Genomic DNA, 22,904 nt, shown 5'->3' on the forward strand with positions numbered 1-22,904 from the left:
AACCCATGGGGCAGTGGTGACGGGTCAGTGCTGGGGTTTTGGGCCAGCTGACATGAAGACAGACACGGGCAGTGCAAAGAGGGGCTCCCCACTGTACAGATGAGGAGACTGAGACCCAGAGAGAGGAGAGTCAGGCCCAGAACCCGCACCTCCAAACACCCCTTGCAGGGCGCTTCCTTTTATTTTATGAGTCCCCACCTCCAATCCACTGGTTTACACAGGCCCAGAGAGGGGCAGGGACAAGCCCAGATCACACAGCCAATTCTGCCTCTTCCTGCAGCACCAGGAGGCCTCCCCTTGTTGGCTTACAGGCCCACGGGATGACCCCGTCCCAGGAGAGGTCGGGGCAGGGGAGGAGGCGCCACTTCGGCTCTGCAGTGGCTAAAGATATCCAACATCCTTCAGGGTAACTTCAAGAGGCTTTGGGACACAAAGGGGCAATTTCAGCTGGTCATGGAGCCCACGGTGCCCCCTGAGGCAGTTGATTTCGTTGTAAAAAGAAACAACCTCGCACTTTGGCAAACTCACCTTTCTCCAAGCCTGCTCCACACCCCCCAGTTTTATTTCACTTAATTCCCACACCAAGTCCATGAGGCTGAAATTGTTATCCTTGTTTCAATGGGGAAGAAACAGAGCCTCAGAGAGATTAAGGAACTTGCCCATGCTCATCCAGCAAACAGCTGATGTCAAATCCAGGTGGGTCCAAGTCACGTGGTTTCAAGGGTCCTCAAGTAGAGTGGACACACGCAGCAGGATCCGGTTAACGGTGTAAGGCTGGTAGCCAGTGCCCAGCGACGATGCAGACAGGAGGCTTGTTGCTGCTCAGAGCGGGGGAGACTCCCTTGAACTGGGTTCACGAGTGGTTCCTAGGAGGAGGAGAAGCTCAGACTGGGCCCTGAAGGAGGAGCAGGGCTTGGCTGGGGTGGGGCAGGAGAGAGCATGTTTTTATTTGTTTGTTTGTTTGTTTGTTTGTTTTTTTGAGATGGAGTCTCACTCTGTAGCCCAAGCTGGAGTGCAGTGGCACGATCTCAGCTCACTGCAACCTCTGCCTCCTAGGCTCAAGCGATTCTCGATTCTTGTGCCTCAGCCTCTTGAGTAGCTGGGATTACAGGTGTGTGCCACCATACCCAGCTAATTTTTTGTATTTTTAGTAGAGACCGGGTTTCACCACGTTGCCCAGGGTGGTCTCAAACTCTTGAGCTCAGATGATCTTCCTGTCTCGGCCTCCCAAAGTGCTGGGATTACAGGCGTAAGCCACCGTGCCCAGCCGATCATGGGGTTTTTGATCACCTTTTTCTACCTTGAAGCCTCTGCCCATCAGAACCGTGGAGCGCAGCAGCCGGGTATGTGCCTGTGACAGACCCATTCCAGCCATGTGGTGTGTGGCAGGTTCCCTAGGGCTCGGCCACATGTTGGTAGGCCTGGAAAGGAGCAAAACAGCACTAAATGGACAGGGGTCTCTGATTCAAATGGGTCCCTAATTCACTGGAGCCACCTCCCCGCTTCTGACTCCTTGGGCGTATTCACCTTTGAATTTAGGAATTTTCAACTTTCTGTTTTGCCAACAACCCTGCCCTTTGGTGTGGGGTCCAAGGGGTCGGGGACCCAGAGTGGGTGTTGCTAGGCTGACTGATGGCAGCCTTCAGAGGGAGTGAGAGCACCCCTCCCTTCCCTCCTTCCCCCACCCTCTTTGACACCGCTGGGTGTTTTTTTTTTTTTTTTTTTTTTATCAAAAGCACTAATTTTGTGATGTAATGTGATGTAGCGATGAAGGACCCAGCCCCGGAGTCAGACCATGTGGTTTGAATCTCAGCTCTGCTAGTCAGGCAGCCTGGGCTGGATTTCTTAATTTCTCAGTGCCTCCATTTCTTCATCTTTGAAATGGGGTTAGTAATAGTCCCGGTTACTGCAACCATTATATGAGATGATGAACCGCAACACCAGCATGATGCCTGGTTCTTATTGACAATGGCTACCACTTTCTCCACACCTATACATCACTACATGCCTGGCCTAACTTGGCTGGACTCCAGAGCTTGGGCTCTTTTGGCCACAGTACTCTGTTTCCTGATAGCACTTATGTCCTTTACTCCTGAAATATTTGAAATGTCAGGAAGATGAGACTTGTCCTTGGACAAGTGGCAGAAGGCCAGGGCATGGCCAAGTTATCAGGATGCTCTCTCTTTCCAAATAGGGTTCCCCTAGACCACCTAGCCCCTCTATGCTCTAAGAAAGAATCATCATAATTCCAGCCTCCTTTCCTCCCTCTGGGCCCCCAAACCTCTCCACCTGCTCCAGGTGCCCCACAGTCGGTGGCAGGACCATCGCTATGTAAATGTCTGTGCAAATACCCTGGTGTCAAGCCGCCAATTCTCCAGTGAGGCAGGACTACCTCCTGAGACCATCACTTCCCAGCCATGGGGCCCAGGGCAAAGACCATCTGCTCCCTGTTCTTCCTCCTATGGGTCCTGGCTGAGCCGGCTGAGAACTCGGACTTCTACCTGCCTGGGGATTACCTCCTGGGTGGCCTCTTCTCCCTCCATGCCAACATGAAGGGCATTGTTCACCTTAACTTCCTGCAGGTGCCCATGTGCAAGGAGTGAGTCTCCAGTGTGGGGCTGGAAGTGGCAGTGGGGATGGGGTGGGAGGCCAGGCCTGGTCCTGTGGGTCCCTGGGAGCCAGACCAGGACCAAGGGCTTAAAGCACTCCTCCCCATTCATTGCCAATCCCCTTATTCTGGATCCATGCCCCTAGTCCTCAGGGAGGCCCCGTATAATATGGGTTACCAAAATCTTTGGTGACTGTGGTCTGAAACACTGAGACTTGGGTCATCTCAGTGCCATTTTTTAAAATAGAGTTACAGAATGTTTGAGCCTAGAGGGCTCTTAGAGGCCATCAAGACTGCTCCCACCCACTTTGGCAACTGGGGGACTCCCAATGGGTCCATGTCAAAACCCATTCTGAAAACCTTTGGGAGGCAGAATGTGATTTTTCTGTAGCAGGTTCCGTGGTGGGTAGGGGTGCTTTTGGGCCTAGAGGGAAGTTCCTCTTCCCCCACCTCCTCCCTGAGCCCCTTAAGGTGGCAGCATCACTTGGAGATTGTGGGGGCTGTGTGCATCTGCATGCAAGCACGAAGGACATGGAGCCAGCCTGGGACTAAAAAAGAAAGAGTGACCTCTTGCAGAGAGGGTGAAGGTATTGTGGGAGACAAGGAGAAAGGTAGGACAGTGCAAAAGATGATTAAGGGTTGACTATAAGAAATGCATCATTTATGACACTGGGGAAGATTATATGCTGGCTTGAGAATGGTGAAGGTGATGGCACCAGGCATGATGCTGGGTTTTCTAATGCTTGTGATCATGGTGGGGTGTATAATGATGGTGATAGTTGTGATGAAAGTAATGGTGGTGATGCTGATAATGTTGATAACAGTAATACTGGTGATGATGACAATGATAAAAAGTATGATGGTGATGATGATGATGATAGTGGTAATGGTGGTGATGATGGTGATGGTAGTGATGATGATGGCAGCGGTGGTGGTAATAGTGTTGGTAATGATGGTGCTGGTAGTGATAATGGTGATGGTTGCATTGATGGTGATGGTTTTAATGATAGTGTTGGTGATGATGGTGATGGTAGTGATGATGGTGTTGGTGGTGATGATAGTGATGCTGAAGATGGTGGTGATGGTAGTGATGATGGTGTTGGTGGTGATGATAGTGATGCTGAAGATGGTGCTGATGGTGTTGGTGATGATGGCGATGGTAGTGATGCTGGTGATGGTGTTAGTGATGGTGTTGGTGATAGTGGTGATCGTAGTGATGCTGATGATGGTGCTGATGGTGTTAGTGATGACGTTGGTGATGGTAGTGATGATGGTGATGGGGGTGGTGATGATGGTGATGCTGATAATGATGGTGCTGATGATGGTGATGGTGGTGAGGGTGTTACTGATGGCGTTGGTGATGGTAGTGATGATGATGTTGGTGGTGGTGATGGTGGAAATGGTGGTGGTGATGGTGGTGATGATGGCTGTGATAATGGTGGTGCTGATAGTGATGGTGGTGACGGTGATGATGGTGGTGATGATGGTCACAAGGTTGTGGTGACAGTGATGGCCCTGGTGGTGATATTGGTAATATGGGTAGTGGGTGATGATGGTGATAGTGGTGATGGTGGTGATGGAAGTTTTAGTGGATAATGATGGTCACATTGGTGGGCATTGGTAGAGTGGTGATGGAGGTTATAGGGATAGTAGCGATGATGGCCACATGGATAACAGTATCAGTGGTGGCCATATGGGCAATGGTGACCCTAGAGATGTGGTATGGTGACAATGACATGGTGAAAATGCCCGAGTCTTCTGGAGTGGCTCTTCTCAGTCAATGCCTTGGCTTTCCTGTGGCAGGAAGGAGTGGGCTGGTTCTCTTATCTCTTCCTTCCTCATTCTGGATCTGCTTCCACCTCATGATGCTGTGGCCCCTCCAGGTATGAAGTGAAGGTGATAGGCTACAACCTTATGCAGGCCATGCGCTTCGCGGTGGAGGAGATCAACAATGACAGCAGCCTGCTGCCTGGTGTGCTGCTGGGCTATGAGATCGTGGATGTGTGCTACATCTCCAACAATGTCCAGCCGGTGCTCTACTTCCTGGCACACGAGGACAACCTCCTTCCCATCCAAGAGGACTACAGTAACTACATTTCCCGTGTGGTGGCTGTCATTGGCCCTGACAACTCCGAGTCTGTCATGACTGTGGCCAACTTCCTCTCCCTATTTCTCCTTCCACAGGTGAGGCCCCTGGGCCCTGGAGAAGGACCTGGGGAGGGGGGCAGAGGAATGGCTGTCTAGAGGCCTCAGAAGCCACTTCCTCCATCAATCATGGGAGGTGATGATAGGACCAGAAGCAGGGTCAGGACATCAGCCCAAATCTTGAGAAGGTAGCCCAGCTTATGGAGTAAGGGCTCAGGCTTTGGAAGTGGGCAGATCTGGTTGTGCAACTTGGCACCGAGCCTTGGCCACAGTGAAGACTTTGGCAAATCTCTTAACTCTTCTAGCCTCAGTTTCCTCACCTGTAAAGTGGGATGATAAGCATTCCATCCCAGGACTGTCTGAAGGTTAGTGTTCAACCTGTGTAAATTTCTGGCACACAGTAGGTAGTAAATAATGTTGTTTTATAAAGCATCTTGCACAGGAATAAAAACTTGAAGTGCTTAGTATTATTCTCTACAGCTGCCTAGCACAAGGTCTGCCTCGTAGTAGGTCCTCACAAAAGGGTGATTTGTATTACTACTATTATTATAACTATTATCATAATCATGATTGAAAGTGCCAAGTGCAGTACTGGTACAGGCTATATATTCATTAAAGATCAGCTAGCAAAAGACTTGGCACACAGTAGGTAGTCACAAATATTGTGATTGTTACTGTTTAATGTTAGTACTTTTACATGAAGCATCTAGCTGAGGACTGAATTCATTCTTTCATTCATGTAACAGATATTTATTGAGCACCTACTATGTGCCAGGTACTGTTGTAGGTGCTGGGATACAGCTGGCAACAACTTAGAAATCATCGCCCTCATGGAGTTTCTCTTCTAGTGGAGAGAGACAGAAAATAAGTGTAAACAATAATAGGTGATGCAGGATGTTAGAGGTGAGAAGTGCAATGAATAAAATAAAAATGTGGGCAGGGTGGGGGGGTCTGGCATGTCAGTGGAAAGGAGGAGTTGGTAGAAGGAGATTGCAATTTTCAACAGGGTGGTCAGGTGGGTGTCACTGACAATTGGGCGAAGACTTGAGGGAGGTGAAGGAGTGAGGGAGCCATGAGGGACCTAGCAGAAGAACATTCCAAGAAGAGAGGTTAGCAAGTGCCAAGGCCAGGAGGTGCCTGGTATGTTTGCGGAACTAGATGAGCAGAACTGGAACCAGAGGGAGAGGAGAAGGAGATGAAATCAGACAGGTGAGAGTTGTGCAGATAAATGACAGAGCCCTTAGGGGCCATTCAAGGACTGGCTTTTCCTGGGTGAAGTTAGGAGCTGTTGAGGAGTTCTGAGAAGAGGAGTAAAGTGACCTGACATGTGTGTGAGCAGGGTCACTGGGCTGCCATGTTAAGCATAGACTATAGGGGAAAGGTGGATGGGTAATGTTGCAGTGCAGGCCGGGGATGATGGTGGCTGGACAGGAGGGAGTGGGGAGCTGGCAGGCACTGGATGGATACATTTTAAAGGTAGAGCCAAGAGGATTTGCTGATGGATCCAGTGTGACCTGTGTGTGAAAGAAGAGTCAAGGACGACTCCAGAGTTTTTGCCCTGAGTCACTGGAATGATGGATTCATCACCAGCCAAGATGGGGGAGGGTGTGGATGGAGCAGGCTCAGAGGAGAACAGGGTTCAGTTTCGATCTGTGAAGTTTGAGATGTCAGGCAGGCAGTCGTGGTATGCATCTGAAGTTCAGGAGAGAAGTCCCGGCCAGGGCTATCCACTGGGAGTTGACGTGGAAATGGGATATTAAGCCATGAGGCTGGATGGGACCACCAAGGGAGGGGGAGAGCAGCTGGAGAAAAGGCAGGGACTGAGGCCTGAGCCCAGGGTCCTCCAAGGTTAAGAGGTCATAGAGAAGAGAAGGAACCAGGAAAGGAGATGGAACTCCCAGTGAGTTGGGAAGAAAACCATGGAGCCCTGGAGGTGGAGGGAAGAAATGTGGCTAGTTGATGAGCCTGATGGTGATGAGGGGGAGGAGGAAAGCGCTGTGCTTAGTAAGAGTTTCTAGATGATGGGGATGATGGCTATGTCATTCACCTAGCCCAGGATGTGGTTCTCAATAAAAGCCAGTGTGCTGATGACCATGAGGATGATGGTGTATGTGGCTTGGCCCAGGGTGTGGTACACAGTAGGTGCTCAATAATCATGATGAGACTGAGATAAGGCACCTGGCCTAGGGCCTGGCACACAGTAGGTTCTTATTGCATGGGGCTACCTGGGGACCATGATGATTGACGATGGTGTAAACCACCTACCCCTGGGGTGGCTTGCACTAGGTGCTTCCCAGATGATGATGGTGGATAGAGCCCTGGGGTGGGGGCAGAGCACCCAGCGGGGCACTCGCTCATGCCACAGCCCTTCCCCTTGCAGATCACCTACAGCGCCATCGGCGATGAGCTGCGAGACAAGGTGCGCTTCCCGGCTTTGCTGCGCACCACACCCAGCGCCGACCACCATGTCGAGGCCATGGTGCAGCTGATGCTGCACTTCCGCTGGAACTGGATCATTGTGCTGGTGAGCAGCGACACCTATGGCCGCGACAATGGCCAGCTGCTTGGCGAGCGCCTGGCCCGGCGCGACATCTGCATCGCCTTCCAGGAGACGCTGCCCGCACTGCAGCCCAACCAGAACATGACGTCAGAGGAGCGCCAGCGCCTGGTGACCATTGTGGACAAGCTGCAGCAGAGCACAGCGCGCGTCGTGGTCGTGTTCTCGCCCGACTTGAGCCTGTACGACTTCTTCAATGAGGTGCTGCGCCAGAACTTCACGGGCGCCGTGTGGATCGCCTCCGAGTCCTGGGCCATCGACCCGGTCCTGCACAACCTCACGGAGCTGCGCCACTTGGGCACCTTCCTGGGCATCACCATCCAGAGCGTGCCCATCCCGGGCTTCAGTGAGTTCCGCGAGTGGGGCCCACAGGCTGGGCCGCCACCCCTCAGCAGGACCAGCCAGAGCTATACCTGCAACCAGGAGTGCGACAACTGCCTGAACGCCACCTTGTCCTTCAACACCATTCTCAGGCTCTCTGGGGAGCGTGTCGTCTACAGCGTGTACTCTGCGGTCTATGCTGTGGCCCATGCCCTGCACAGCCTCCTCGGCTGTGACAACAGCACCTGCACCAAGAGGGTGGTCTACCCCTGGCAGGTGAGGGGGTGGCTGCCATAGAGTTTGCAGGGCACCTCCATCCTCCTCCCTTGGGGTTCTGGGCAAATGGGTGTGAAAGGGCATGAGTATCCCATTCTTCCAGACACATAGCACTAGTCATTCCTGGTGCCAAAACAAAATTGCTTTTTAAATTAATTGAACACTCACCATTCAAGATAGTAGTCTGTTCTTGGGAGATTCAGGTGGAATTCACCAGAAGGAAATCCCACAGGCAGTGGGAACCGCAGCGCCCCCCTCCCCCAGTCTCTCCAGGGTTGAGAGCCTGGGACGGGCTTGTGTTTCCGCGTGGACCCTCTAAAGGCCTTGCATTGCTTTTATGGGTCTTCATTACCCTAGTTCTCTATCACCCTGGTTCAGACATAGACTTTAAATCTGTTCTTCTGGCTTAACACACACATCCACATCCACAGGCACACACAGAGACCTCCCACCACGAAGCTTTCTGGGATATAGAAGGTTTTACTGAGGATCAGAGGAGCAGGGGGGATTTACATTAGAGACGCACACTTTATACTTTGCTGTTGGAGATCTCTGTTCTTAAATGGTTCCTTGGCTTTTTCACAGTTTGGGGCCAGCCTCCCACCCTGCTATTTAGCCACTTCCCTAAACCCTGTCCAGCTCCCCTCTTTGTTCTCCCCTTTCGCCCACTTGCTAGATCCCTCTCCCATCCTCAAATAACTGTTCACTTCCTTAACAGAACAAATTAGTTTGCTCTGAAGAAATTCTCTCTCTCATTCTATTTAATTGTACCTCTCTATCCCATAATCTCAGATCCTAACCTTGCAACCTTAAACACTTTTCTTTTAAAAGATTGCAGTTATTCTTTAAAAGGAATTCTGGTGCCAGTTGGTAAAAATACTGCGTATTGCTGTATGTCCTGTTATATTAATAATATACATAATTATCATGGGTGCTTTACTCCTCTTTGAGTGCCTACTAGGCACTGAATACCGAGTATACATCACATCTAACTCATGACCCTCCTGTGAGGATAATCTACAGGTAGAAAAGCTGAGGGGCAGGAAGTCAATGTGACTAGCCCATGATCGCTCAGTGGTAAGTGGTGGACCATGCTTTTGAACCCAGGTCTGGCCCATTCTGCTGTGATTTTCCCACTTCACCTTCTGGGCATCCTCCCAGCTGCAACTGGCAGGAGCTATGATGAAAGACAGTTGACTTTTTCCTTCTCCCAGCAACGGAGACCAAAGGGCACCAATCATAGCAACCAGGATGTCCCATCCCTTTTGTTGAGCACCTACTATGTGCCAGGCCTGGGGGACCTCCAACCTAGGAGGAGATGAGGACAGTTAATAAGATCTGTCTGCCAAGTGCAGCAAGAAGTCAGAATTTCAGCTGTGCACAGAGCAGGGGCATCATCATGGTGGGAGAGGGTCAGGGAAGGCAGGACTGAGGAAGGGAGTAAACAGGCACTGGACCTTCCAGGAGGAGAGTGGGAGAGTGGTGGCCTGGCCACGTGATTGGGCTTGAGTGGTGAAGACTGAGAGGCGACGGGAACTGCAGGTGATACTGGAGGGCATCTAGTGCCCTGAAGGAGAGGCGGCTTTGTCTAGAGGCAGCAGGAGTTCATAGAGCATTCCAAGCTCTGAGATGACGTTCTTGAGACAGCCCAACAAGCCAATTTAGGGCTGGGGATGATGCAGTCAAGCGGCAGGGAACCCAGCCCACCCTATGTAGGCTTCACCCAGGGTCTCTGCTGGCATAAACAGCGTCCTTGTGAGAATTAGAAAATGATGCCCTTTTGTGCAGACAAGTTAGACCAAGATGCTCTTTGGCTTTGGATGCACGCAGACATGTGGCAGGCACATGGCTTTGTGGCCTGAATGGGCTGGACTCCAGCTGTTCCTCCCAGTTGTCCTAAATGGACCCCCTCATGAAGGGCACAACCTGCAAAATGGTATGTGGTGTCCTTACTATCTCCCATCCTCCTTGCTGGGTCACACCACGGCACTCTGTTTATTTTTGTCATAACAGGTATCCCAAGTTGTGATTGTGTTGATATCCTTTGTTTGTTTATTGGCTATTCCCCACACCTCCCAAACTGAGGCCAGTGAGAGCAGGGACCCTGTCAATCCTTTCCAATGCTGTATCCCAAGTTGCTAGCACTGGTCTGGCTTGGCGTTGATTCTCAGTGAATATTGGATGAATGAATGAATGGGCACTTATGTGCCGGACACGGTGTTCACCTCTTTACATGAATTCTCAGTTACCCCCAGACAGACACTGTTGAGCAGATACTGTTACTACACGGTTGCTCTCCCATACACAGGTCAAACTGAGGTTCAAAGAGGTGACAGCACCCAGCTAGGGAGTGGCCAGGGGTGGTGGTAAGGGATGGTGATGAAATAGTGCTGGGGTAGTGGGGATGGGCACCCCATGAGAGGCGAGGTAGAGAGACAGGACTCAGGGGCGATGAGAAGAGTTGGAGATGACACTGGGTAGATGTGTTGCCCGTGCTGGTGGTGGTGGGGTCAGATCAGTGGGAGGTTGGGTAAATCCAGGCTGGCAAATTTGTGGCCATCCCAGCAAAAATGTTCAGCAGGTTGGCCAGGTGTGGTGGCTCACACCTGTAATCCCAGCACTTTGGGAGGCCAAGGCAGATGAATCACGAGGTCAGGAGTTCGAGACCAGCCTGGCCAACATGGTGAAACCCCGTCTCTACTAAAAAATACAAAAAATTAGCCGGGCATAGTGGAGGGCGCCTGTAATCCCAGCTGCTCGGGAGGCTGAGGCAGGAGAATTGCTTGAACCCAGGAGACGGATGTTGTAGTGAGCTGAGATCTGAGATCGCATCTCTGCACTCCAGCCTGGGCGACAAAGTGAGACTCCGTCTTAAAAAAAAAAAAAAAAAATGTTCAGCCAGTCATTGAATCAGGAGGGTCAGGGTTGTGAGGTCTTCTCAGGTTCTGGTCCAATCCTTTTATTTCACAAATGGGGCCCTTGGCACTGGTCTGGCTCTTCCCCGCACAGCTCTCTCCACCTTTCTCCACCCCTCGGGCATCTCGGATATGGCCCACCTGTTTGTACATTGTAAGGCAGGTGGCGGTGAGCTGGGCAGAGCTTAGCAATCAGACCTGGAATGGAATCCCAGTGCTGCCACTACTAGCTGTGCAAACCTGGGCAAATTTAATATCTCTGAGCCTTGATTTTCTCATCTGTTAAATGGAAGGAATCATATGTGCCCTGCTGAGTTATTGAGGGGATGTGCAATCATGATGCAAATTACCTGGGGCAGCGAAGAGGCTGAATGTACTCCTCCTCTTCCTCTTCTCTGACACCGAGTGCTGGCCTCAGGAGAGAGTGTGGGGTTGGAGAGGTGGACTTGAGTCTGCCTTAAATGTACAGCTTATGCTGGGATAGGGGTAGGGCTAGATGGGGAAGGGGAAACGGGGTTCAACCTGATGAGGGAACCCCAAGGTGCCCAAGCCCCTGCCAATAATAGTCTAGGCTCCCACCCACTCAGGACAATTACAAGGCCAGTGCTTTCTGACCCCTTGGGGGTGATATCTTGGATCCCTCAAGTCCCAAGTGCTCAACCCTGCTTGGGCAGGTCATTGCAGAGGTACAACATGGGCACCCAGGACCTGACTCCCAGGGGCCTCTGCCATCCTGATCCTCATCCTCAGGCCAACCACCTGGTTGGAGCCTCCTTCTTGGCTCAAAGGACCATTGCCCTTGGGCTTAGCAACCTGTGCACATTCCAAAGAGTCTTTCTGAGTCAGGACCTCACCTGCTAGGCAGGGAAGGGAGAAGGCCAGGGCCCGACTCCCTTGGCTACCTGTCTGTGTGTATCAGTCCCTGAGGCCAGGTGAGCCCTAAAGATATAGCCAAATGGACACTACCATTTATGGAGGGAAAATCTAGGAGCCAGGTCCATGGGATACTTGAGCTGGAAGTCCTTTCAGCGTTAGCCCAGCAAGGTTCAGAAACTTGCTGAGAGTCACACAGCAAATTGGGAACAGAACTGGGACTGGACTTTAGGTCGGAGGATGCCCAGTTCAAAGTGTGCTCTAGTCTGTCCCAGCTGCTGCCTACTGAGAGTGATGGGGGGTTGGGAGGTGGGGAGAGACTGGAATGAGAGCTGACCCTAAGGTCTGGGGAGGTAGGAAGGACCCAGGGATCAGGGGAGACCCCAATTGACCTTTGCAGGTGACAGAGACAGTGGACTCTATACCTCATCTCATGTATTGGGTTCAAGAGGGATGACTGAGGTGACTTCCAGGGAAAAGGAAATCTATCAGCACCTTGGTAGGAGTGCTTCCTGTCTCAGGCTCTGCTCTAAGTCTCTAACATAGATGAACTTATTTTTTGCTTCCAAGCCCAGAAGATAGAGTTTTTATTGCTCCCACTTTGCAGAAGAGGAAACGGGTTCAGAGAGGTTAAGAAACAGGCCCAAGGCCTCACAGCAAGGGGCAGAGCTGAGGCCTGAACCCAGATGTGTCTGGCTCCAAAGCAGAGCTCTCAGCCACTGACTCCTAAATTGCCACCCTTTCGGAGATTTATTGCCTCCATATTACAGAGTTGGAAATCAGGGCTAATGGAATGGTAGAATCTTTCCCAGGTCCAGGAAAAATTCTGGCTCAGATTCTGATGCTAGCTCCACTTCCCTTCCCTCTGACCCCGCCAGCTGCTTGAGGAGATCTGGAAGGTCAACTTCACTCTCCTGGACCACCAAATCTTCTTTGACCCGCAAGGGGACGTGGCTCTGCACTTGGAGATTGTCCAGTGGCAATGGGACCGGAGCCAGAATCCCTTCCAGAGCGTCGCCTCCTACTACCCCCTGCAGCGACAGCTGAAGAACATCCAAGACATCTCCTGGCACACCATCAACAACACGGTCAGCCAGGGGGCCTGGTGGGTGGGCAGGCCTGGGGCGGGGCCTGGGGCTCTTGCTGGAGTGGCTAGGGCCCTTTTCATTAGGGACAGAGCCTGGAGATGCTTTATCAATCTCTGGGGGGATGTCTATTTGTGGATGTATCGTCTGGGGTCCTTTCCTTCCCCCATTGATTGGGAACTATGCCTGTTCAGGGCTTTCTAGTTTCCCAGGAAGAGGGGCTCAGGGGCCTCTACAAGGCAAACGTTCACTGAACATGTGTGTGCCTGGCTTGGTGCTAAGGATTTCAATTCTCACATCAACCCTGGAGCAGTGGTCCCCAACCTTTTTGGCACCAGGGACTGGTTTAGTGGAAGACAATTTTTCCACAGACTGGGAGGAGGATAGTTTCTGGATGATTCAAGTGCATTACACTGTGTGCTTTATCTCTATTATTATTGTAACATATAATTGTAATATATAATGAAATAATTGTACAACTCACCGTAATGTAATATTAATGGAAGCCCTGAGCTTGTTTTCCTGCAAGTAGATTATCCCATCTGGGGGTGATGGGAGACAGTGACAGATCATCAGGCATTAGATTCTCATAAGGAGTGTGCAACCTAGATCCCTTGTATGCACAGTTCACAATAGGGTTTGTGCTCCTATGAGAATCTAATGCGGATGTTGATCTGACAGGAGGTGGAGCTCAGGTGGTAATCAAGTGATGGGGAGCAGTTGTAAATACAGATGAAGCTCTGCTCTCGCTCACCTGCTGCTCACCTCCTGCTGTGTGGCCAGGTTCCTAACAGGCCACAGACTGGTACTGGTCTGTGTCCTGGGGATTAGGGACCTCTGCTTTATCAATAGCTGGTAGGATCTCTATTCGTGGGTATACAGTCTGGGGTCCTGTCCTTCCCCCATTGATTGGGAACTATGCATGTTCAGGGCTTTCCAGCTCCCCAGGAAGAGGGGTTCAGAGACCTCTGCAAACTAAACACTCACTGAACATGTGTGTGCCAGGCCTGGTGCTAAGGACCTCAATTCTCATATCAACCCTAGGGGATAAATGCTACCATTTTCTCCATTTTATAGGTTAGGAAACTGAAGGCACCAAGAGGTTGTGTGACCTGTCTGAGGCCACACAGCTAGTCTGTGGTGGAGGTTCTCCATATACAGCATACAGCTAGTCTGTGGTGGAGGTTCTCTATATACAGCATTCAGGCTAAAGCCTGTGATATGGCTTGGCTCTCTGTCCCCACCCAAATCTCATCTTGTAGCTCCCATAATCCCCACATGTTGTGAGAGGGATCCGGTGTGAGATAATTGAATCATGAGGGTGGGTCTTTCCTGTGCTGTTCTCCTGATAGTGGATAAGTCTCACAAGATCTGAAGGTTTTAAAAATGGGAGTTTCCCTGCACAAGCTCTCTCCACTTGCTGCTATCCATTTAAGACATGACTTGCTTCTCCTTGCCTTCTGCCATGATTGTGAGGCCTCCCCAGCCATGTGGAACTGTAAGTCCATTAAACCTCTTTCTTTTGTAAATTGTCCAGTCTTGGGTATGTCTTTATCAGCAGCTTGAAAGTGGACTAATACAGCCTGTCATTGGATACTCTTGTTTTAGTTTGGTAGCTATGCCTTCAACTGAGTCTGACATCTGTCAATCTAAAGATCCATTATTTTACCCTCTTTAGAGAGTAGACCATCAGAATTCTGCTGGAGTAGGAAAGGATAGAGACCTGCCTTGTGGAGTTGGGGAAGGGATCTAGAGATCTAAAAGCTTCTGGAAGAGACTTCATCACTCTCCTTTGCTAATAGCCTGCACCCTCTTCCCCCCAGTCCCCGACAGCACTCTATCCCCAGTTGCAGAGGTACCTGATGCTGTGAGTTTCTGAGTGCCTTGGGGATTTTTGTGGAGTAAATTAGGGTGGTGTCTGTGTTAGTTTCCTAGGCCTGCCATAACAAAGTATCACAGACTGGGGTGGGTAGGGAGCTTAAACAGATGAAATTTATTGTCTCACTGTTCTGGAGCCTGGAAGTCCAAGATCAAAGTGTCAGCAGGGTTGGCTCCTTCTGAGAGCTGTGAGGTAGAATCTGTTCCAGGCTTCTCCCCAAGCTCCTGGTGGTTAGCTGGCACTCTTTGATATTCCTTGACTGTAGATGCACCACCCATATTAGTCCACTCTTGAATTGTTACAAAGAAATGCCAGAGACTGGGTAATTTATAGAGAAAAGAGGTTGAATGGGCATACTGTTCTGCAGGCTGTACAGGAAGCATGATGCTGGCATCTGCTCAGCTTGTGGGGAGGCCTTAGAAAATTTACAGTCATGGTGGGAGGCAAAGGGGGAACCACCTTGTTACATGGCTGGAGCAGCAAGAGAGAGTGAAGGAGGAGATATCACACACATTTAAACGACCAGATCTCACAAGAACTCACTCACAATCAGGAGGAGAGTGCCAAGAGGATAGTACTAAACCATTCTTGAGAACTCTATCCCCATGATCCAATCACCTCCCACCAGGACTCACCTCCAACGTTGGGGACTACAACTGGACATGAGATTTGGGTGGGGACACCCACATCACCACCCCATCTCTGCTTTCACCTTCAGGTGGTGTTCTCCATGTGTCTGTCTCCAAATTCATCCCTTTTATGAGAACATCACTCATATGAGATTAAGGACCCACCCTCCTCCAGGATGACTTCATCTTAACTAATTATATGACTATGTTGACTGCAATGACCCTATTTCTTAATGAGGTCACATTCTGGGGTCCTGGGGACTAGGACTTTAAGCAGGATATAGTTCAGCCCATATACTGTCTTAGCTTTGGTGTCTCCCAGAAAGCAGAGCCTGAGACAAGGGTTTATGTGCAGAAGATTTATTCCAGGACATGATACATGGACAGGAACAGGAGTGGGAGACTGGGGAGAGTTCCACAGGGAACAGGGAAAGTTGGTCCAAGAGAACAACCTCAAGCCACACACTACTCTGAGCAACTGGAGGTCAATCTTACTGGGACCTCCCGAAGAGCCACCTTAGCATTGTCTCCCAGAGGAGGGAGGAGGGTGGCAGTAATCCACTAGCTCCCATCACCTGGTGGTCAGGGGTTGCTCTGTGGGGTGTTAGCTTCAGAGGCCTCCCATGGGCATTTCATACTGCAGCCTTAGGGCAGAATACAAGACACAGCTGTGTAGCCGAGGCCAGGTGCTGACAGGTGGCACTTGCTTGAAACTGGTGACTGCAGCAATGGCTGGAATAAACAGTGGGTTGAGAAAATATGAGGCAGGCCACAGAGAGGCCCATTTCTTGTTCCACTCAGTGGCTTTCCTTGAGCCTGAGGAGTCACAGACTTTTTAGAGCAGCCGCCAGCTCAGTCTCTAACAGAAAGGGAGTTTGGCGGACTTAGCCACTACCCAAAGTTGTCACTGATATTCATCTCTCTCTTCTGCTTACCATTCTGGGTTTCTTCACTCTCAGCCAGCATTTGGCTGCTCTCAGTCACTTGCCTGGGGGGTGATCCCGACCTTCTTCCCCAAGGTGTCTGGGCCATTAGTTGCCTTGCATTTCTGGGCTGTGCCTGCTGCAGATCCCCACCAGCAGGTGCACTGGGATTGAAGCACCCAGGGTTGCCTGGTGAGTCCTTGGGTGCCAGACCTACTCCTTCCTACTCCACTTGTGTAGCAACCACCTCAGCTCCATCCACGAATCCAGGTCAGTTACCTCTTCCTTTCTTGGCCTCCTCATTCACTGGCATGAGGAACCCAAAATGACCACATGGTAATCGTAGAGCCCTATAGTGTCTGCTGGCGGAAGTATTCCCCCTTTGGGGACCAGAATCTCTATTCCAGCAGAGTGTAAGATTGTAGAGAGGAGAAGCACCAATGCTGCAATGGGTTCCTGAGAATAATGGTGCATGTAGCCAATCCTTCTGGTTGCTGGATACACATATTCTAGCTGTTGAGGCCACAACACTATACACAAGCCATTCATTCAAAACTTCATCTTAAAGGGCAGTGTCCCCACCTTGCAGGGGGTCCTGAAGATGGTACCTTAGCTGAGCTTTTAGTATGCCATCTCATCACCTGGTTAGATAGGATACTTCTGGGTAATGTGGTATATGTTAGGATCAGTGGAGCCTGTGGTCACATGCCCATGTCACACCCCTTTACCATGAAGTTGACTCCTGATCTGAGGTGATACAGTGTCCTGCATCAATAAATCATTTGCTCTGTAAGCCCCCAGATGGCGATGCTGCACTGAAATCAGGGAAGGAAAATTCCCTTCCTGGAATTTTCCCAGAGAGGAAAAGATCTGATGTAATAGATCTTTCAGCAGTTGGTTGGCTGGTCTTTTTGAAGAACTGTATCAACTCAAGGGCTCAGCATGGGTGGGTCTCTGATGCTGGAATGTTAGGTGTTCTGCAATGGCAGTAGCTAGGTCAGCCATGATGAGAGGAAGCTCAAGCTGTTGGGTTCATATCTGTAGCCTCCATCCCTGACATCATGGCCACTCTGTGCAGGCCTTGGGGTGGCTGAGGACAAAAGCCAGCCGACCTTCATTGGACAAGTCAACCTTCTTCTTCTTCTTCTTTTTTTTTTCTGAGACAGTCTCGCTCTGTCGCCCAGGCTGGAGTGCAGTGGCACAATCTTGGCTCATTGCAACCTCCGCCCCCAGGGATCAAGTGATTCTCCTGCCTCAGCCTCCCAAGTAGCTGGGATTACAGAAATGCACCATCACACCTGACTAATTTTTGTGTTTTTAGTAGAGACAGCATTTCGCCATGTTGGCCAGGTTGGTCTGGAACTCCTGACCTCAATTGATCTGCCGACCTTGGCCTCCCAAAAAATGCTGAGATTACAAGCATGAGCCACGGTGCCTGGCTGGGACAAGTCAACCTTTCAATCTGGTTTCTATTACTCTGTGTTTGCTCTCTGGTTTGCATTAACATGAGACACAGAGATCTTCATGCTTTGTGCTCACTCTCATGGATCCATACATATACCTTTCCCCAAGCAACTTTGTCTCCATTCTTCCACTCTTGCTCCTTCCAGGCCCCTGAACAACCAGCCAAGCCATTCCATATGTCCAGGATCTCAAGAATATCCATTCTTCAGGACATCTCTCCATTCACACAAAGCAAACAACCAAGTGTCCTGCTTGCATCTCCACATACAAGCAGTATCTCCCATCATTACTGTCCTTCAGAATTCACCCTGAAAAAAGCTTTGTATCCCTGAAAAAAGCTTAGTATGGCAGCAGTCCACTGTCAGCTCACATTAATATATCAAACCAACCTACTTGTGAATCATTCCTGAATGTTCTCCTCTATTTATTTGTCATAAAGAATCTCTCCATGAGGTCTTAGGTATGATTTGAGGGAGAGGCATTTGTTACAACAGAAATAGATACAGGAGTCACAATAATTGATTTAAGAAATTTACTTGGACCCACTGGTGCTTCTTGGATACCATTTCCCTTATATGAAGACTTGTTTTTATTCCTGCCTCTCTATAAGACTCTGTGAATCTGATAGTCACTTGATGTCCTGGGGCCAGGTACTTAATTTCCATGATGGCCCAGCAGGACTCCAAGAGTTGATTTTCAAGTAGTGAGTAGAATGTTGTTGTAGAAGGCATGGCATTGTTGCATCTCTCTCTTTGGGCTTGCCAATTCTTATAAGCATAGATAACTCAAACATCATCAGATCTCCTCGATCATGTGGCCCCAGTGGCAGGATCGCTTATACAGAAGCCAGGGCCTTCTTCAGAGTCATTTTCTGGACTTGTTACCCTCTGCCTTGAAACTGAAAGCCTTCTGAATCACCTGATAAACGGGTTGCAGTAGTATTTCCAGGAGCAATTTGTGTTGTCCCGCAAATCTAAAGAAGTTTATAAAGTTCCATACTTTCATGGTAGCAGGTGTAGGGTGGATGACTTGTCTATTATCTTAGAATGGATGTCCTGGCATTCTCTGTACCTTTGGCCTCCTAAAAACATCACCAACGTAACAGCACCCCCAGCCCCAAGTTTTGAATCTTTACAAGGTTTATCTCCAATCCTCTGGCATTCATAGGTCTTACTTGGATATAAAAGTGCTTGCTACTTTCTACTAACCAGGTCCAATTACCACGGTGTCATGAATATCATAGACCAGCGTGATATTCTGCAGAATGTCAAGATGAACAACTTCCATGTGGACTACATTGAGATCGAGAGTGAAAGAGTAAACTCTATGATAAGATAGTGAATGTTAGTGATTTGATAAGATAGTGAGTGTTAATGATGTAACATCTTTCTTCTTTTTAAATACAGATGTTTATAATAATAAATTTCCCTCTTAAGTATTGTTTTCACTGTACCCCATTAATTTTGGTACATTAAAATTTTTTATTTTTGTGATAAAAGACATATAACATAACATTTACCAATTTGTTTATTTTTAAGCATGCATTTCAGTAATGTTAAGTATATTCGCATTTTTGTGCAACAGATCTCTAGAACTTTTTCATTTTGCAAATTTCTAACTCTATTCCTATTGAACAACTCCCCATTTCTTCCTTCCTCCAGCCTCTGGCAACCATCCTTCTACTTTATGTTTCTATGAGTTTGACTACCTAAGACACCTCATATAAGTAGAATCATACAGTATTTGTCTTTTTGTGGGGTTAAGTTGTGTTTTTATTTTCATTAATCTCAAAGTATTTTCTAATTTCACTTGTGAATACTACTTTGACCTATTGTTATTTAAGGGTATGTTGTTTAATTTCCACATGTCTATGAATTCCCCAAACTTCCTTCTGTTATTGATTTCTATTTCATTACATTGTTGTTGGGGAACATACCTGTTATTATTTCAGTCCTTTCAAGTTTATTAAAACTATGCTTACTATTTGCTATAAATAAATAGCAATGGTGTCAGAGGCCAAAATTTTCTCCAGTGTCCTTTTTTGTCTCCCATTTTATCTTTGGGTTTCCCTAGATATTCCTTCTTAAATGCAGTCTCAGCCTTGCAGTTATTTCGGTTGTATCCCTTGATTGACGTGGTGGTGAGATAGAGGGGAAGTGTTCTGTAATCCTGTGATTAGGTCTCAATCTTTCAGTAAGCCTGTGCCCCGGAACTGTGACCTTCATAAGTGCTTCTCACCCCACCCCCTTAGGTAAGACAAGAAGGCTAGAGAGGGCTGGAGTTCAGAATTTCTCTTTCCATGTCAGTTAAGCTCTGGTAAAATTCACATCAGTTGGGTTCTGGTAAAATGGTTTCCCTTGAGGAAAGGCATTTGTTAAGGAGAACAGAATGCTCTGAGCATATTTCAAAATGGCTCCTTTCCTTATCCCCTGCTAGAAGCATGAGAGTTTTTTTTTTTTTCTACAGTTTCCACCCCAAAACCTAGGGGGCTTCTAGGCTTCCTCCCCTGAACATCCTGCTGGTTGGAGAGGGGAGGGGCCCCCCAGAATGTGGGAAAAGAGGACTCAGGGTCTCTTGCCCTCCTCCCTCCAGATCCCTGTGTCCATGTGTTCCAAGAGGTGCCAGTCAGGGCAAAAGAAGAAGCCTGTGGGCATCCATGTCTGCTGCTTCGAGTGCATCGACTGCCTTCCCGGCACCTTCCTCAACCACACTGAAGGTATGATTCACAGGTCTAGCACTCCTGACCTGCCCCTGCCCTGCCCCTGGAGTCTCTAGGGCTTGTCCTCCTTGGCAGGGTCTCTGGAGTACCCCCCAGGGGGTGTGAGTGTCCAAAGGCCAGGGACCAGATCTGATTTCCTCTTGTATCCTCCCAAAACCTAGTGTAGAGCAAAATCCTCCATACAGGCTGCTTAAGAGAGGGAGGGAGAAGGGAAGGGACGACACTCCCCCAAGCTGGACTGCAGCTGATCCCACTCCACACACACATAGCCCAGGGCCCAGGGAGTCAGGCTGGGGAACACCCACTGGATGAATGAATGAATGAATGAATGGTATTTGCAATAGGAGGAAAGTTTCTGGCAGACAGGGAAGACACCATCTCATTTGTCCCTCTGGCCTCCCAAGTGCCTAGTGTAGCTGAAAGCACAGCACAGTTGCTCAGTGGGTGCTTGTTGAATGACTTCCTTGATGAGAAGAATGATCATTTCTCCCTATAGAACATAAAATCTAGGAACATGCAGACAACGTCATCTCTGTCCACATTAGTGTTTAGCACAGTTCAGAGTTTGGAGCTCAATTCTTTTTCATGACTTCATGTAAATTAAATGGATGATGACATTTACCAATACAAGTATTTAATATGTGCCTAGCAGGCCACAGGACACAGAGGAGGTGGTGAACAAGTTTGTGGAATGATTTCATTGGCCTTCCTCCCACAGTCAGTCAATAGCGGGGAGGTGAGGGCTGGGTTTTATCCATCTCTCTGTGGCCTTCCACCCCAGGTCCCTATCACAATGGATGGTGCTCAAAAACACGTGTATTGAATGCATTCTTTGAGTAAGTGGTTGAATGCCTCTCACACCAGAGGGTGAGGTCTTGGAAGGGAGGAACTGCAGTTGGTAGGCTCTGGGTCAAGGAGACCTGGGTTCAAGTCCTGCTTCTCTAACTTACTGGTTTTGGGCAAATTACTTAACCTGGCTGAGCCTTGGTTTCCTCATCTGTGAAATGCAGTTGCTGTGAGGATTTGATGAGCCAATGCACATGAGACTTGAGGAGTACTGGCTGTGAATGCAAGGGTTGCCCTTGGTGCTCTCTCTTCATCCCTGGAACCTGGCCCTGTGCAGGGCTGGGAGGATGCAGGTGCTTGGAAGATGGGCTTGGCTAATGGGAGTCGCTGTGGTTTTTGCAGATGAATATGAATGCCAGGCCTGCCCGAATAACGAGTGGTCCTACCAGAGTGAGACCTCCTGCTTCAAGCGGCAGCTGGTCTTCCTGGAATGGCATGAGGCACCCACCATCGCTGTGGCCCTGCTGGCCGCCCTGGGCTTCCTCAGCACCCTGGCCATCCTGGTGATATTCTGGAGGCACTTCCAGACACCCATAGTTCGCTCGGCTGGGGGCCCCATGTGCTTCCTGATGCTGACACTGCTGCTGGTGGCATACATGGTGGTCCCGGTGTACGTGGGGCCGCCCAAGGTCTCCACCTGCCTCTGCCGCCAGGCCCTCTTTCCCCTCTGCTTCACAATCTGCATCTCCTGTATCGCCGTGCGTTCTTTCCAGATCGTCTGCGCCTTCAAGATGGCCAGCCGCTTCCCACGCGCCTACAGCTACTGGGTCCGCTACCAGGGGCCCTACGTCTCTATGACATTTATCACGGTACTCAAAATGGTCATTGTGGTAATCGGCATGCTGGCCACGGGCCTCAGTCCCACCACCCGTACTGACCCCGATGACCCCAAGATCACAATTGTCTCCTGTAACCCCAACTACCGCAACAGCCTGCTGTTCAACACCAGCCTGGACCTGCTGCTCTCAGTGGTGGGTTTCAGCTTCGCCTACATGGGCAAAGAGCTGCCCACCAACTACAACGAGGCCAAGTTCATCACCCTCAGCATGACCTTCTATTTCACCTCATCCGTCTCCCTCTGCACCTTCATGTCTGCCTACAGTGGGGTGCTGGTCACCATCGTGGACCTCTTGGTCACTGTGCTCAACCTCCTGGCCATCAGCCTGGGCTACTTCGGCCCCAAGTGCTACATGATCCTCTTCTACCCGGAGCGCAACACGCCCGCCTACTTCAACAGCATGATCCAGGGCTACACCATGAGGAGGGACTAGTGCCACCCGGTGGCATCTGGGAGGGAGGGAGGGCCACGGAGTTGGGAGGCAGAAGCCAGGGGTCTTCCCTGGCTGGTTCAACTCCAGATGGAAGCAGGGAAGCCATCCCCAATTACTCCCACCTTGCCCTGGTTAATAATTTAGCATTCCTTGGAGGTCCTTTGCATCTGGGCCATTTTTACCCACTTAGTGTTGGGTGTCTTAAAACATCCACACTTCATTGCTTTCCCTTGACCTATTTTACATGCCAGGCACTGTCATCTTCTAGGAAAAAACCACCCAAGGTGACCTATTGGTCTCCAAAGACAAAGTCTGATTTAGCAGCCTATAGCCGCATCTGGCGGTCACAGTGGGCACCTGCGGGTTGCAGCTCATTCCCTTCACTCATGTTCA

General features: G+C 49.7%; 1 protein-coding gene across 1 annotated transcript; it reads left to right on the plus strand.

The window, feature by feature from the left end:
• The first annotated feature begins 603 nt into the window (after positions 1-603).
• On the plus strand, positions 604-22,511 carry TAS1R2 (taste 1 receptor member 2). Its single transcript, XM_003814437.4, has 6 exons — positions 604-2,599; positions 4,492-4,792; positions 7,134-7,907; positions 12,574-12,783; positions 20,268-20,391; positions 21,583-22,511. The coding sequence occupies exons 1-6, from the start codon at positions 2,418-2,420 to the stop codon at positions 22,509-22,511; spliced, it is 2,520 nt and encodes an 839-aa protein (XP_003814485.3). The 5' UTR covers positions 604-2,417.
• The last annotated feature ends 393 nt before the right edge of the window (positions 22,512-22,904 follow it).

Source organism: Pan paniscus, chromosome 1, assembly GCF_029289425.2.
Source record: "Pan paniscus chromosome 1, NHGRI_mPanPan1-v2.0_pri, whole genome shotgun sequence".
Taxonomy (NCBI): domain Eukaryota; kingdom Metazoa; phylum Chordata; class Mammalia; order Primates; family Hominidae; genus Pan; species Pan paniscus.

What these genes read in the sequence shown, in the direction of transcription:
- TAS1R2 (XM_003814437.4), top strand. Translation starts at nt 2,418, where the DNA reads ATGGGGCCCAGGGCAAAGACCATCTGCTCCCTGTTCTTCCTCCTATGG. An exon ending in GGGTGGTCTACCCCTGGCAG is followed by an intron (nt 7,908 to 12,573) that starts GTGAGGGGGTGG and finishes TGACCCCGCCAG; the next exon opens with CTGCTTGAGGAGATCTGGAA. An exon ending in GGCACACCATCAACAACACG is followed by an intron (nt 12,784 to 20,267) that starts GTCAGCCAGGGG and finishes TCCTCCCTCCAG; the next exon opens with ATCCCTGTGTCCATGTGTTC.